Source organism: Antennarius striatus, chromosome 17 (genome assembly GCF_040054535.1).
Source record: "Antennarius striatus isolate MH-2024 chromosome 17, ASM4005453v1, whole genome shotgun sequence".
Classification (NCBI taxonomy): Eukaryota; Metazoa; Chordata; class Actinopteri; order Lophiiformes; family Antennariidae; genus Antennarius; species Antennarius striatus.
Genome location: NC_090792.1, coordinates 17,810,403 through 17,823,354, shown reverse-complemented (window position 1 = coordinate 17,823,354; position 12,952 = coordinate 17,810,403). Strand labels below are relative to the sequence as shown.

The 12,952-nt window shown below is 45.8% G+C and overlaps 2 protein-coding genes across 3 annotated transcripts; one reads left to right on the top strand and one right to left on the bottom strand.

Annotated features, from left to right (window-relative positions):
* Positions 1 to 1,737: 1,737 nt before the first annotated feature.
* Positions 1,738 to 6,384, top strand: LOC137610891 (neutral cholesterol ester hydrolase 1-like). 2 transcript variants are annotated; one of them, XM_068338794.1, is made up of 6 exons: positions 1,738 to 1,874; positions 2,753 to 2,909; positions 3,951 to 4,206; positions 4,957 to 5,026; positions 5,264 to 5,435; positions 5,511 to 6,384. In XM_068338794.1, exons 2-6 carry the CDS (start codon positions 2,769 to 2,771, stop codon positions 6,126 to 6,128), a joined length of 1,257 nt encoding a protein of 418 aa, XP_068194895.1. In that variant the 5' UTR covers positions 1,738 to 1,874; positions 2,753 to 2,768; the 3' UTR covers positions 6,129 to 6,384. The 2 variants fall into 2 exon arrangements, with proteins under 2 accessions (XP_068194895.1, XP_068194894.1); XM_068338793.1 differs by lacking the exon at positions 1,738 to 1,874 and having other exon boundaries at positions 2,703 to 2,909.
* A 574-nt stretch (positions 6,385 to 6,958) lies between these two features.
* Positions 6,959 to 12,186, bottom strand: LOC137611335 (E3 ubiquitin-protein ligase MSL2-like). Its single transcript, XM_068339477.1, has 3 exons — positions 11,258 to 12,186; positions 8,726 to 10,098; positions 6,959 to 8,199 (listed from the first exon to the last, which is right to left on the bottom strand). Exons 1-3 carry the CDS (start codon positions 11,397 to 11,399, stop codon positions 7,897 to 7,899), a joined length of 1,818 nt encoding a protein of 605 aa, XP_068195578.1. The 5' UTR covers positions 11,400 to 12,186; the 3' UTR covers positions 6,959 to 7,896.
* Between the last annotated feature and the right edge of the window lie 766 nt (positions 12,187 to 12,952).

Below are 12,952 nucleotides of genomic sequence, written 5' to 3'. Positions count from 1 at the left end.
CATCTGCTCATCTAAAATCCTGAACAAAAACAATTCCCAGAGCTCATCATTAAGATGTGGAGTTTGTGTTACTCAACCGGGTGTGGTCCCCTTGTGACATCACACGTTGTTTTTGACTAAAGCGTGGGTCAGCTGTAACGCCATAACGTTCCCAGAAGCAAAACAAATTGCTATGCTAATGTCTTTTTTTTCCTTCTGCCATAAAGCTCTGAGACCCTTCTCATTTCCTTTCTCAGAGTATTTATTTATTCATTTATTGCATTATTATTTTTTTGTCTACTTATTATTTATTTATCTTGATTTGATGATCTTAACAACTCTTAATGTTTCCTTTGCAGATTGATGTATGTATGTATGAGAGAAAGCTGTAAATTAATTTACCAAAGGTTGTCCGAACTGAACGGAACTGAAACAACCCTCTCAGAGGTTAATCCGACGGGTTCTAGCGGTCCGTCTTCTGTGTACTGGAAAATGAGGTCAGTCTGGGCGTCACTACTAATCAGCTAATCAGGGGTTTGTTTCAGACACGGGACCACCGGGGTCCACTGAGACCGTGGGAACACAAAGGTCCAGAAATAGACCGGAGAGACTCAACTGCTGCTTGAAGTAGCAGGACGGGCTGAACTGGGGTCAAACTAGGCCTAAACATCATTCATGGGTCCTGTGGTCTCACTGGTCTCAGAACCAGACTATAATTAGAAGGTTTCTGTTTGAATATGGCTGGACACACACACACACACACACACGCACACACACACACACACACACACGCACACACACACACACACACACACACACACACACACACACACACAGAATCACCAATATGTGTGTGTACAGTATATGTACAGTGGAATTTGTTTGGTTTTTGCATCTCCAGCTCTGCTGAAGTTCACTTAGTTTTATATGTGCTGAGTACATTTTGACGTGACGTGAAATCTTAAATCTACGTGGTGTTAATGCTACGTTTTACAAACCATTAGCATTAGCTTCATCGTCTTCATGTTCCACACATTGATCGGCACACGCCCTCCAGCTACTAGCAGTAGTGCTACTACTAGTGGTAGTAGTAACAGTAGTAATAGTAGAATCAGTAGTTAGTGGTTGTAGTAGTAGTAGAGGTAGTAGTAATAGTACTACCAGTAGTAATAGCAGTAGTAGTAGAAGTAGTAATAAATATAGGAGTAATAGTAATAGTAAGAGTAATAGTAGGAGTAGTAGTAACAGTAGTATTAGTAGTAATAGTAGTAGTAGTAGTAGTAGTAGCACCAGTAGTAGTAGTACTGGTAGTAGTGGTAGTAATAGCAGTAGTAGTAACAATACTAATAGTAGTAATAACAGTAGTATTACCAGTACTACTAGCAGTAACAGTACAACAGTACTACTATGGAATGCCTGTTCTTTCCCAGACAGGGAATCGATTTCAGGATAATGAAACACTGATGGTTCTCTTCCTTTATTGACTTTCAGACACGCAGAATAAATTCTTTGACACAGCTCCACAGATCAGCGCTGGATCCACCCTGACTTCAGACACAAGTGACTGTGAAGTGTCTCATGGCTGATTTCAGAGGGGAAAGTCCCACTGAGCTCCATGACTTTCTGAGTGAGCATATGAGACAACTTCATGCACCATTCCTGAGACTAGCGCTTCAGATGAGCGGTCGTTCTCAGCATTAAAGGGGATTAAAATTGATGCTATCCAACCGACACACAGGATTTTCAGCATTAGCCTCCGTGTCCATAGAAAATAATTGATGGAATTGAAATACATAGATAAGCTGTCCAACAGTTGCACTGGAATCTTCTTGAAAGAAGAAAGGAGGATGGACTTTATTTTAAATAACCAGAAACTGTGGAGGAGATCCGTGTCGGTGAGTGCAACCGTTTAATTCTAAATTTTAATATGTTTTTGTCATTTTGTTTTGTTAGTATTAGATACATTTTAAAAAATAAAGTGACCAAAGTATTAAAAATGTTAAAATTAACTCTACTAACCTGCAATTTACAATGTGACGCATTGGCACAGCTATGGCTGAGGTAACTTCAGTAGTAGTACACTACTTGTATTAGCAGTAGTAACAGTGGTAGTAGTAGCAGCAGTAGTAATAGAAGTAGTAGTAGTAACAATAGTATTAGCATTAGTAACGGTAGTAACATCAGTAGTAACAGTAGTAACAGTGGTTGTAGTACTAGTAATGGCAACAGTTTTAGTAGTAGTAGTAGTAACAGCAGTAGTAGCATTAGTAACGGTTGTAGTAACATCAGCAGTAGCACCAGTAGTAACAGTAGTAGTAGTAGTAGTAAGGGTTGTTGTAGTAGTAGTAGTAGTCGTAGTAGCAGCACAAGTAATATTAGTAGTAGTACAGTGTCTTCCAGTCTGCAGCCCTCTAGCTCCACCTGGTGTTTACATCTATGTACTCCATCTTCAACCTGCTCACAGCCTTCACTAAAGAACATCATTTCCCAGAAGCTCACAGGTTTTTACCACCTTGAAAATAAGAGTACATGTTTGTCAAGGCTGTTCAGAAACATCTGATTGTATTTAAATGGCAAGAACACAACAAGCATCATATTAATGAATTACTGTTCAGATAATCATCATTGTGAAGTAAACGTCATCGTTCCACTTCCCTCTCTGTGTCTGAAGGGAGCCAGTGAAGCTTTTACATTGAAGTTTCTCAGAGGAAGTGGTCTGTTCTGGTCTTCCCCTCAAACTGGTTCCTGAATCTGCTGTTCTGCCTGTGTTCAGCCTGAGAAAGAGGAAAATGAGGCTGATTCCGGCTCTCCTGGCCATCTCCCTGACGGTGCTGGTGGCCTATTTTGTGTACACACCGATACCAGATGGCATCCAGGAGCCGTGGAGGTTGATGATGCTGGACGCTGGATTCAGAGCAACAGTGCGCCTGGTAAGACAGAGCTCTTGACTCTATATTACAATAAATCCACCAATCTGATCTAATCTGCAATGATTGATCAATAACTACTAACAGCTGACCAAGAAGTCTTTGTCTCCAGAGGATGAAATCAGTCTCAGGTAGAACAAAGCAGCTCAAACTGAAGGTCAGAGACACCTTAGACAGGTGGGTTCAAACCCACAACCTTCTGACCGGGAGCTAATAAACACTAAAAGAAACTGATTTAAGAAGATTATGTTGAAAGCAGTGATCATGACAGGTTTGTGGTTTGTGTTTGCGGGTAACTGACTCACCTCTGCTCTAAATTGTGTGTGGGTGATATCGGTGTGTAGAACACAGCAGGTTAATGTTTTACCTGAGCCGTCAGGAGTGTAGAGGTGGCTTCAGTCGCCACTCTCGATAGGTAATGTTTTAGTTATTCTAGGCTTTATCCTGATCATAACTACAAATCACATTAATTTATCCTTTTAAATTTGTTTGTTTACATAATGCCTCATTTTTTATGGTACAAACATAAAAAATGCAATTTCAATTTCATTATTTCTGAGAAGCCCAGCAAAAATTTTTCCTGTGGAGACATGCCTCAACCATTTGGTACTAACAAGGCACGAAGCGACATAAAGAAGAGGCATTAAGCGACATAAAGAAAAGGCCCCATGTTGAGCCGCATTTTGTAATTATGGGGCATTTTGTAATAAACGTCCAAAATGTCATAACTTATTACATAATGCGGCAAAACTTATTACAAAATGCGTTGGGGCAGTTTATTACCAAATGTGGCTTTATTACAAAATAATATTTGGACTATTTATTAGCGACAAAGAAGAGGCGTGAAGTGATATAAAGAAGGACGTGAAGTGAGGCAGGAAGTAACAAAGGAGCCATAAAGCATAAGGGCCTTTAACTGAAGGAAAAACCCTTTTAGTTTCATTGGTATTAATGGAGACAGTTTGTTGTTTCCTATAATTTCCTCACATTCCTCCCTCCTCTTCTTGAATCCAGGTTAAAGTTTTGTTTTGTGTCTGTTTCCAGGCCAAACTGAAGTCCTGGCTGGGTATCAACCACGACGTCCTGTCAATCAGACAGGCCATACAGGACTTTGAGAATTTGATGAAGCTGATGTTCAGTTCTGAGTCTGGAGGAGCGGTGAAACCTGGAGTTAAAGTCAGCGACTTCGCTTTTGGTGGAGTGCCAGTCCGTGTTTATGAGCCTCCAGCCGGAGGGGAGGGCTACCTAAGGAGGGGCCTGATGTATTTCCATGGAGGAGGCTGGGCACTTGGCAGCGCTAGTCAGTACACACAATAATACTGACTGCACATAATATAACATTAAGTAATAGTGCCAGTGCCAGGTTTCAGTTGTACTGCTGTTGCAGTTCATAGGCTATGGGATTTTTATGTGTCAGTGGATGAGTAGTTGTCATGGCATCAGTCCAGAATGACTGTCCGCTGCTGAGTTGGGTCGAATCATACTGAAGTAGAACTACTTCAGCAGCATTTGGCTCAGAATTTAGGTAATGCTAAAGGTTAATGCAGGCAGGAACACTAATAAATGGTGTTGTGGTTTGTGTGCCACAAAAACCACCCAGTCCAGAGTCCAAAGAACTGAACAAAGTCCAGTGGTGTAAACTCCAGACCCCAACATTGGCCCAGAAGTCACCAGTGGTCCCAAGCAACACTGAATATTACTGGTGTGTTCACCAGGATCAATCAATCAAACTGGGATTTCATGGACACCAAAATATCTATTTATCCCAGTACCTTTTCAAAGTCTGGAGACCAGTTTAAACTTTAGTCTTGTTTCTGTGATAATGTGATGTGGCAAACACTGATGCCCTCTAAACACCTGACACACAGAACTATGAACAATAAGTGTGTAAATTCACTTGAAGACAGTCCAGCCCCTTAGACTTATTAAGTGCAGTCTACTACATTACCAACTGTCTGTGGGACTGATTCTTTTCCAAATGCTGTTTGAATTGTAGACGTTTAAGTGTGAATCAATCGAAAATTAACAGATATCTTCATCTTTATCTCAGAGCATGGTTCGTACGATATGATCAACCGGATGCTGTCGGACGAACTCAACACGGTCGTGGTGTCCGTCGAGTAAGTGTTTCTCCTCTGGTGAATATCTGGAGCAGTGGTTCAAACACTTTCTACTGTTTCCAAATAGCAATGCCAAGCTAGCAGCACTGCTGACCAAACCTCATTAACACAACACTAACATGGACACAACTCCACCTGTTATTAAAACTACATGTGCAGGCGTAATCACATGAGCAACTCTTTACCTACAGGTACACAGATTCACAGTCATGTGACCCAGCTTACTGATGTCTGCAGGTATCGGCTTTATCCAGAGGTCAACTTCCCAGTTCCGTATTTAGACTGCCTTGCTGCTGCCAAACACTTCTTGTCCCCGGAGGTTCTGTCCAGGTATGCTATCGACCCTGAGCGTCTCGCCGTGGCAGGCGACAGCGCCGGAGGAAACCTGGCGGCTGCGGTGGCCCAGGAGGTACAAACAAAAGCATGAAAACATTTACATGGATCCACCTGAATGAACCGAAGTCTCATGTTCATGTTTCCCTAGATTTCAACAGATGATACCCTGAGTGCGAGGTTCAGTGTCCAGGCCTTGATCTACCCAGTCCTCCAGGCTCTGGACTTCAACACTCCCTCCTACCTCCAGAACGCGAATGTACCCATCCTCTACCGGCCCGCCATGGTCCGCTATTGGCTGCAATACCTCGGTGCTGATCTGTCTCTACAGCCCCAGCTTCTGGCGAACAACCACAGCTCCTTGCGGCACCCAAACATAGGCCATGAACTGAGGGCTAGAGTGGATTGGACCATCCTCCTGCCTCAGAAACACCAGAAGAACTACCAACGTCTGGTCACTGAGAAGGGTTCAGAGGGAGTGCAGGACATTCCAGGTCTGTTGGACGTCAGGGCGGCACCACTGCTGGCAGCACCAGAGGTTCTAGCTAAATGTCCGCGGGCTTACGTGCTAACATGTGAGCATGACGTGCTGAGAGACGACGGCTTGATGTACGCACGCCGCTTACGCGATGCAGGCGTGGCGGTTACGACTGACCACTACGAGGACGGCTTCCACGGATGTTTCACCTTCTTAACCTGGCCGTTTGAGTTCGAAGTGGGAAAGAGGTCGTTCAGAGGTTACCTCAACTGGCTTAAGGAGAACCTGTAGGGGTGAAACAGTCTGACGTGTAGATGTGCTACTGAGATCGACCTGGGAGAACGACGACTCTTCTTCTGCTTGAAAAACAATACTGAACATCTGGGAAAGAATGAATCTTCAGATGAAAGTCGACACAGCTGCATACGGTTGGTGCGTTGCAAGGGTGTAAAACTGTAATTTGTTGCTCGAACAAATGTTTTTTTTAATATATTGATGACAAAATAGAACCGTTATGAGTATATTAATAAAGGTGTGGTTTACGGTGGTGATGCGTCTTTGATTAGATCGTTCATGTCGTTGCCCTCCATCCTCCGGCATCATTACCGCCCTCTAGTGGACAACAACACAACCCTTCTGCAAACTCAGTATTTCTAGAACTGATATTTTTAACCTACCCATAGGTTATTGTAGTTTGACTGGTAATAATTTAAATGTCAAACACATTAGTCTTGATGGAACTAAAACAAGCATAAACCAGTCAGGAGTTGTGACATATAAGAAATGAAATGAGAAAAATAAAATGCTTTTAAATACCCACACACAAAATGGTCCTTTCCCCCCTCCACCCATGTTGGTTTCTAGGGTTGAAAGTAAATATTAGTGATATGTGTGTAGTCCTGTATTCTGATTGGTGGAAACATCCACCATGGTCATCAGTTGAGTGAATGCAAAAATAAATATAAACTATAATAATCAGTTCAACCGAGCTCAGAATTTCAGTATTTGAAACTAATAAGGTTTTAGCCGTAGTTAAACATTTATAAGACTAAATTGCAAAAAATACAAAACCCACGTTCTCCACAAAAAGACACAGAACTGAAAAAGTAAAAAACTATCATTTAATTCATGTTTTTTTACATGTTGTGTCCATATGATGGCAGTGAATGTTCATCAGTAATCAAACATAAAAACAAACTGATCAGGGTTCAAGTAATGCCCAACAGAAATGCCTCATCACACGGACAGAAGATGGGTGTGTCTGATCCGAGAACACGCGTCTGATTGGTCGCCTGTCAGTCTGTCTGGTTGACACAGAGAGGTTGAGACGGTGACGCAGACCACACGCACGCACGCACACACACACACACACACGCACACACACACACACACACACGCACAGAGTTGCTGCTGTTACTGACAACCAATGGCTTCAGTTTAAGCACACGTCACATGTTTACAAGACAAATCCAAGTTTTCTTTAACAACAACACTGTAAACAATGAGCTCTTTATGTGCACCTGAGCTGATTGGTGCTACTATTGCTATGGTAACCAGACCACCAGTCAGTCAAAGTGCTTCAGGCTACTCTGAATGAATGCGACACACTGACAGGAAGCAGGTATCATCATCATCATCCTCTTCCTCCTCCTGCTGGCGTCAGTCAGACTCATCGGCCCTCAGCACTGAGGCAGAAAATGGCGTGATAAAAGGTCGAAGGTCAATCTGGGGCTGTCCCATCATCATGCTTTTCTTTTATATGCAGTGAGTGAGACGATGATGCCACAATTGTCATCACGCACCAAACGTCACACGTCTATGATGGTATGCAGACATGAAACACAATCCCAGAATGCTTTTCTGCTGTTGGGTGACGGGACAGCTGTGTTCTAGAAGAACCGTTTAGGGAGTGGCGTCACAGTCCAGACAGGTGACGACAGACACACACAGGCACAGAACAGCAGGCTTTGGCACAGCCACACCAGTCAGCATCATTTCCCCACCACAGAAGAAGAGCAGCTGCCTCAAACGCCAGCCAATTGCGTTCAGTCACAGAATCTCATCCAATCAGCAGCTCCAGGCTGTCCTCGTAGCTCGGGTCTTGCGAATGGCTGGGGGAGAGGAAAGCTGTGGTTACGGGGGTCCCTGTTGCTGTGGCGACGTTGAGGAGAGTGTTAGCACGGATGCTGGTGGTCGCCGGGTTGCGGAGCGCCGCCGCCGCCGTGATGCTGGTGAGGTTGATGCCAAGCGTGAGTCTGGTCTGCTCCAACGCCTTCTCCGGCACGGCGAAGGCCTCCAGCTTCTTCTCACCGTTGGCCATGTAGGAGTTCTGGCAACCTCGACAGATACAGTCCAGACACGCCTGAGGAAGAGGAGGGAAACAGGATGTTAGCGTGTGAGCATCAACGCCAGGAATGGAGTCATGGAGTCAGAGCAGCTGCAAAGGAAGTGACGTCAGACTCCTGACGACTAACGTCTGTGTCTTCATTCACAGCTTCACACATTCACCCACTCAACGTCAAGAATGCTACTGATACAAAAGACTTTTCACTTCCTAAAGGCCTCATGTGCTAGCTACCTAAAGAAATCCCAGGTGACGCTAACGCTTTAGCGCCCATTGCTATTCAAGATGGAGGGAAATTTAGCGGTGGAACTGAAAATCTACTAATGGCAGAAACAGAGTGACATCCAGACACAGGATGCTAACTGAGTGTTGCTATCATGCGATTCCACTGCTTACAACGTGAGACTCAGTAAGAACCCAACGAATCAGATTTAACCCTTCAGGAGCGCCGTCGCTACGCGCAACAACATCCTTTCAGCGTCACTAAATGACTAGCGAGCAGGAGCTGTTGTCGGCGTCATGCTGTTAGCTTCACTCTGCTCACCTTGCGGTTTGAGTAGCATGGACAGCGTTGACCCCTGCAGGTCAGCACAGATGGATTCTGGGTAGCTCTGCCACACTTGCAGCCCTTCTTCTCCACTGGCTTCTTGTAGGGCGGCCTGACCGGCGCAGGAGGAACCAGGCATCCTGAAACCAGCCGCTGGTCTTTGCTAACGTCCTTGGCTTTGGAACCTCCGCCGCTTCGGGCCTTCGCGTGGGGCTTCCTCTGACCCGGATCGGCGTTCTTCCGTACGGCTTTGCTGTGATTGGGCGCTGGGCGGCTGGGTTTGGGGGGCACCCCGTTGGGAAGGGACGAGTAAGTGTGCGCTGGTGCAGCTATGGAAGGCGTGGCTGTGAGAGTCTTGAGGGAGGAGGAGCCCTGTAAGATGGAAGTGATGGGGAGGGGTTTCACCATCTCTCTGTCGCTCTCGGAGCGAGATCGTTTCCGTTTGAGGCGAACGGGCGGGGGCTTGGACGCAGGGGGGTCGAGGGATGGCGAGTGTGTGTGAGCGGCGTTCGAGGCTGCTGCGTGTGTCCTGTCGGTTCGGATCTGTGTGTAGTTGTGAGCCGCGTCCAGTTGTATGAACATCTGAGTGTGAGCTCTGTCGGCAGGGCGGTGTGTGTGCATTCTGTCCGCTTGGATGTGGGGAGAGTCCCGACCGGGCTGCAGGGGGTCCAAAGTCTGTAACACCTCCTCCACGCTGAGGAGCAACACCTCCCCCTCCTCCAGCTCCCTGCTGCTCGATTCGCCGTCCCTGAGCGAGCACACGGCGCCCGGCGTCGGTGCTAAAGCTCCAGTGGTCAGGCTCAGCTCAAGTCCACCGCAACCGGTACTGGACACAGACAGGCCGGCCTGTGGCTGCTCCTCCACCAGTTCACACACCTCCAGCACAGGAGACGAGGGGTCCAAGTCCTTCAGAACCTCTCCGTTACATCCCTGTGGTCCATTGGTGCAGGCGGGGTCGGACGAGGAGCTCTGGGGTGCAGCAGAGAGCTCTGCAGGAGCTGGAGGTGCCTCCGTGGGGGTAAGGGACTCTGGGGCAGGGGGAGTTAAATCTTCCTGTGCTAGGTTTGCTGCCCCTGACTCCATCTCCTCTTCATGGGCCATCAGCACCTCCTCCAGCAAGGCCATGACCTCAGGACATCCTCCGACGTGGCTGCTGATGGACTGGAGCAGCGGTGAATGCGTGACGTAGAGGCAAAGCCTCCGGTACGACTCCACCAGGAGCGACAGCTGCTTGTTCTCCTGGAAGCAGGAGGAGTCTTTACAGCGGCTGCATGACGGCCGCACCTGCATCCTCTGGCCCTTACAGCCCAAACACACATAATGCTCACACTCCGGATGGGTGGGAGAAACGGGGTCCTGGAGCAGCTTACCTGAGATAAGAACAAAAATGAGCTGTTAGTTCTTCTGGACTTTACAGAAGGTATCAGAAGAGTCCTTGATAGTTTACCATCTCTAGAGAAAGCATCAGAATCACTACCTCTGCAATCATTTCCTCCAGTTCTAGTAATTATACAGTAAGCATAATTGAAATGTCACAAAGTGGGCATAAAGGCATGGATGTAATACCAGTAATGTGTGGAAAAAATCAGACCAGTGTAACGACTCAATGAGGGATGAAAACCTGAAAATACACGATTCAAACCACGAAGAAAACACAAAGATAAAGGTTAGAACTCCATCAAAAAGACAAAAAAGATCTGAAAGCCTCTCCTTATTGGTAACTCTTCAGCACTGACTTATGAGAAGATACTGATTAATCAAGCTGGATCCAAATAGGTTGTCCAACAGCAACGTTACTGTCCCCTTTAGTCCTTGAATCTGACCCGGGGACAGAAACGGTTGTCGGGTCAGCGGATATATATTCAGACTCCATGTAGGCAAAGACTTTAAACTCATACATCCACTGAAACGGTTTTGGGTTTGATGCTACATTTTGTTCCAAACTGATCTATTGATTCATGTCTAATTTCTGTCTTGTTAAAGAGTAGAACAATAGTTCTAAGAGGAAAGTTAAGCATTAATTGGAGTTTAGTCATCAAATTTCATCCTCGTTTACATTCTTGTCATATTCCTCAGAGTGTGGGAACATTAAAGGGGTATAATGGTCATGAGTTCACCATTAACTGATAGTGAGCCAGGTGAAGACTAAAGTTTTCAGCCACATTCTGGTGTTATTCAAGCGTTTCCCTCCCTTTCATCCTTTCTACCCTTCATCTAGAATGTTCACTGGTCACATTTCCATTTCATTCTCAGGGTTTTCTGAGATTCCATTTGTGTCAAGGGGGTCCCGACAGACGCGGAAACAATCCAGCGTCGATGGGATGGATGGATGGATGGATGGATGGAGGGAGCCTCAGCCTCCGTTGCCATGGAAACCACGGCGGTGCATCCCAGCAAATTAAGTAATGGGGTCCTGAAACAAGCGTCACTTAAACTAAGTCATGGAGCTGCTCCTGCTGTTACATAACACCGGTGTTGCTTAGATAGACCCCCCCCCCACCTCATCCCATCCCCACCCAGGATACTCACCACAGACGCGACAGGCCAGGGACCGGCGGAAGAAGGGCAGCAGCGTGTACATATCCGCAAAGGTGTGAGGCTGCCTCGGATCACACTGCAGCACGGCCCGGCTGGCCGACACGTACAGCGCCGTGGCGTTCACGGGATTCATGGCGTCCTCCGCAGCCTCACGGCCCGAGTGGGAAGACCCGGCCACCCGCTGGGCGAGCAGAGAGATGACGGGGTGGGGGGTGGGTAATAAACCGGACCTGGGGCAGCAACAATTGCCCACTCCAGTGTGCGTTAAAGCAGACGTATGAATTAATAATAAACGCGGTGACGGACAACGGACATGCTGGAGCCGCTAGCGCTGAACGCGTTACCTCGCTAGGCGGCTAGCTAACGCTAGCATCGCCGCTTTCGCATTCACCAAGGAGATTCCTCGGATTATCTGCGTTTGTCTTAATTCAGATTAATCCACTAACGTAATTCCCACCGTTTTGATTAGTAGTGCATTACAGCTAGCAGGGATTCCAACTATTAAGCGTTCCATTCTCAAGGTGTTAGCATTACGTAGCTAGCTTTAGCTTGCATGGACCTAACGAGGGGCGGAAGTTAGCCATAGACACCGCGAGCTGCCGAACACGATCCACCCGAGCGAGAACCGTCTCACGTGACCGCGTTCGGGTCGCAGTTAGCCCGCGGGTCCGACGCGCACGCTCGATGTAAACAAAGCTAGCTGGCTAGCGGTGGTACAGCTAACAAGAATTTAACCCCATCAAAAACCGCGTACATCCGCCTCATACGTCACACAGAGGAGGGGAAGGTGAGCTGCGAACCGATGTCGCGTGTTTCCGGTCAGTTTCAGGGCGAGTCTCGAGCGGCAGCGCCGCGAACACATAACCAGCGACTCGTTCTACAAACGCATCAATCATTCGATTTTCCAGCTTTTCCTCTCGTCGAGCCCTCGCGACACGCAGACGATAATCGCGCGAGATTTCTGTCAGTTACCATAGTTACCACAGTTTACGGAAGGAAGCGATTCATAACGAAGCCTACTGTATCGCTATCCTGATCCGCCCTGTTCTACACCTGATTGGGTGATTATTATTATTATTATTATTATTATTATTATTAATAATAATAATGTAATAATAATAATTTTATTATATATTATTTTTATTATATTATAATTATTATGTTACATTATAATATAATATATATTGTAATGTATATATTATATATATTATACCACTGTACACACACATACACACACACACACACACATATATATATACACACACACACACACACACACATATATACATATACACACATACATATACTGTATATACCTATATATACACATACATACAGTATATATACATATATACATACATAAATACATATGTATATACTGTATATGCTAGGTATATATATATATACCTAGCATCGTGGCATCCCATTGGCTAAGAGGGACCTCCTCTTAGCCAATGAGGAGGTCCCTCACTGTATGTCACAGTACTGTATATGTTATTCATCATTATGAAAAATAGAAGAAAAATAAATTTTATATGTCTAGCATCATCCCTTTGGTCACAAAACCTTAAAATCTGTGCTGCAGCAGTTTCTGCATCCAGTGGTCACGTGGACGTCATACGTCGTTGGCGACAAACTTAGCTTGGCAGCCATAGAACACAATGCGATCACCGAAGCGATAAACCC

Bases quoted from the DNA above. Each gene is read 5' to 3' on its own strand.
- LOC137611335 (XM_068339477.1), bottom strand. From the start codon at position 11,399: ATGAATCCCGTGAACGCCACGGCGCTGTACGTGTCGGCCAGCCGGGCC. The intron at 10,099-11,257 runs GTGAGTATCCTG...TTCTTATCTCAG, and splicing joins CCTGGCCTGTCGCGTCTGTG to GTAAGCTGCTCCAGGACCCC. The intron at 8,200-8,725 runs GTGAGCAGAGTG...CCTCTTCCTCAG, and splicing joins CATGCTACTCAAACCGCAAG to GCGTGTCTGGACTGTATCTG.
- LOC137610891 (XM_068338794.1), top strand. From the start codon at position 2,769: ATGAGGCTGATTCCGGCTCTCCTGGCCATCTCCCTGACGGTGCTGGTG. The intron at 4,207-4,956 runs GTCAGTACACAC...TCTTTATCTCAG, and splicing joins CTGGGCACTTGGCAGCGCTA to AGCATGGTTCGTACGATATG. The intron at 5,027-5,263 runs GTAAGTGTTTCT...TGATGTCTGCAG, and splicing joins ACGGTCGTGGTGTCCGTCGA to GTATCGGCTTTATCCAGAGG.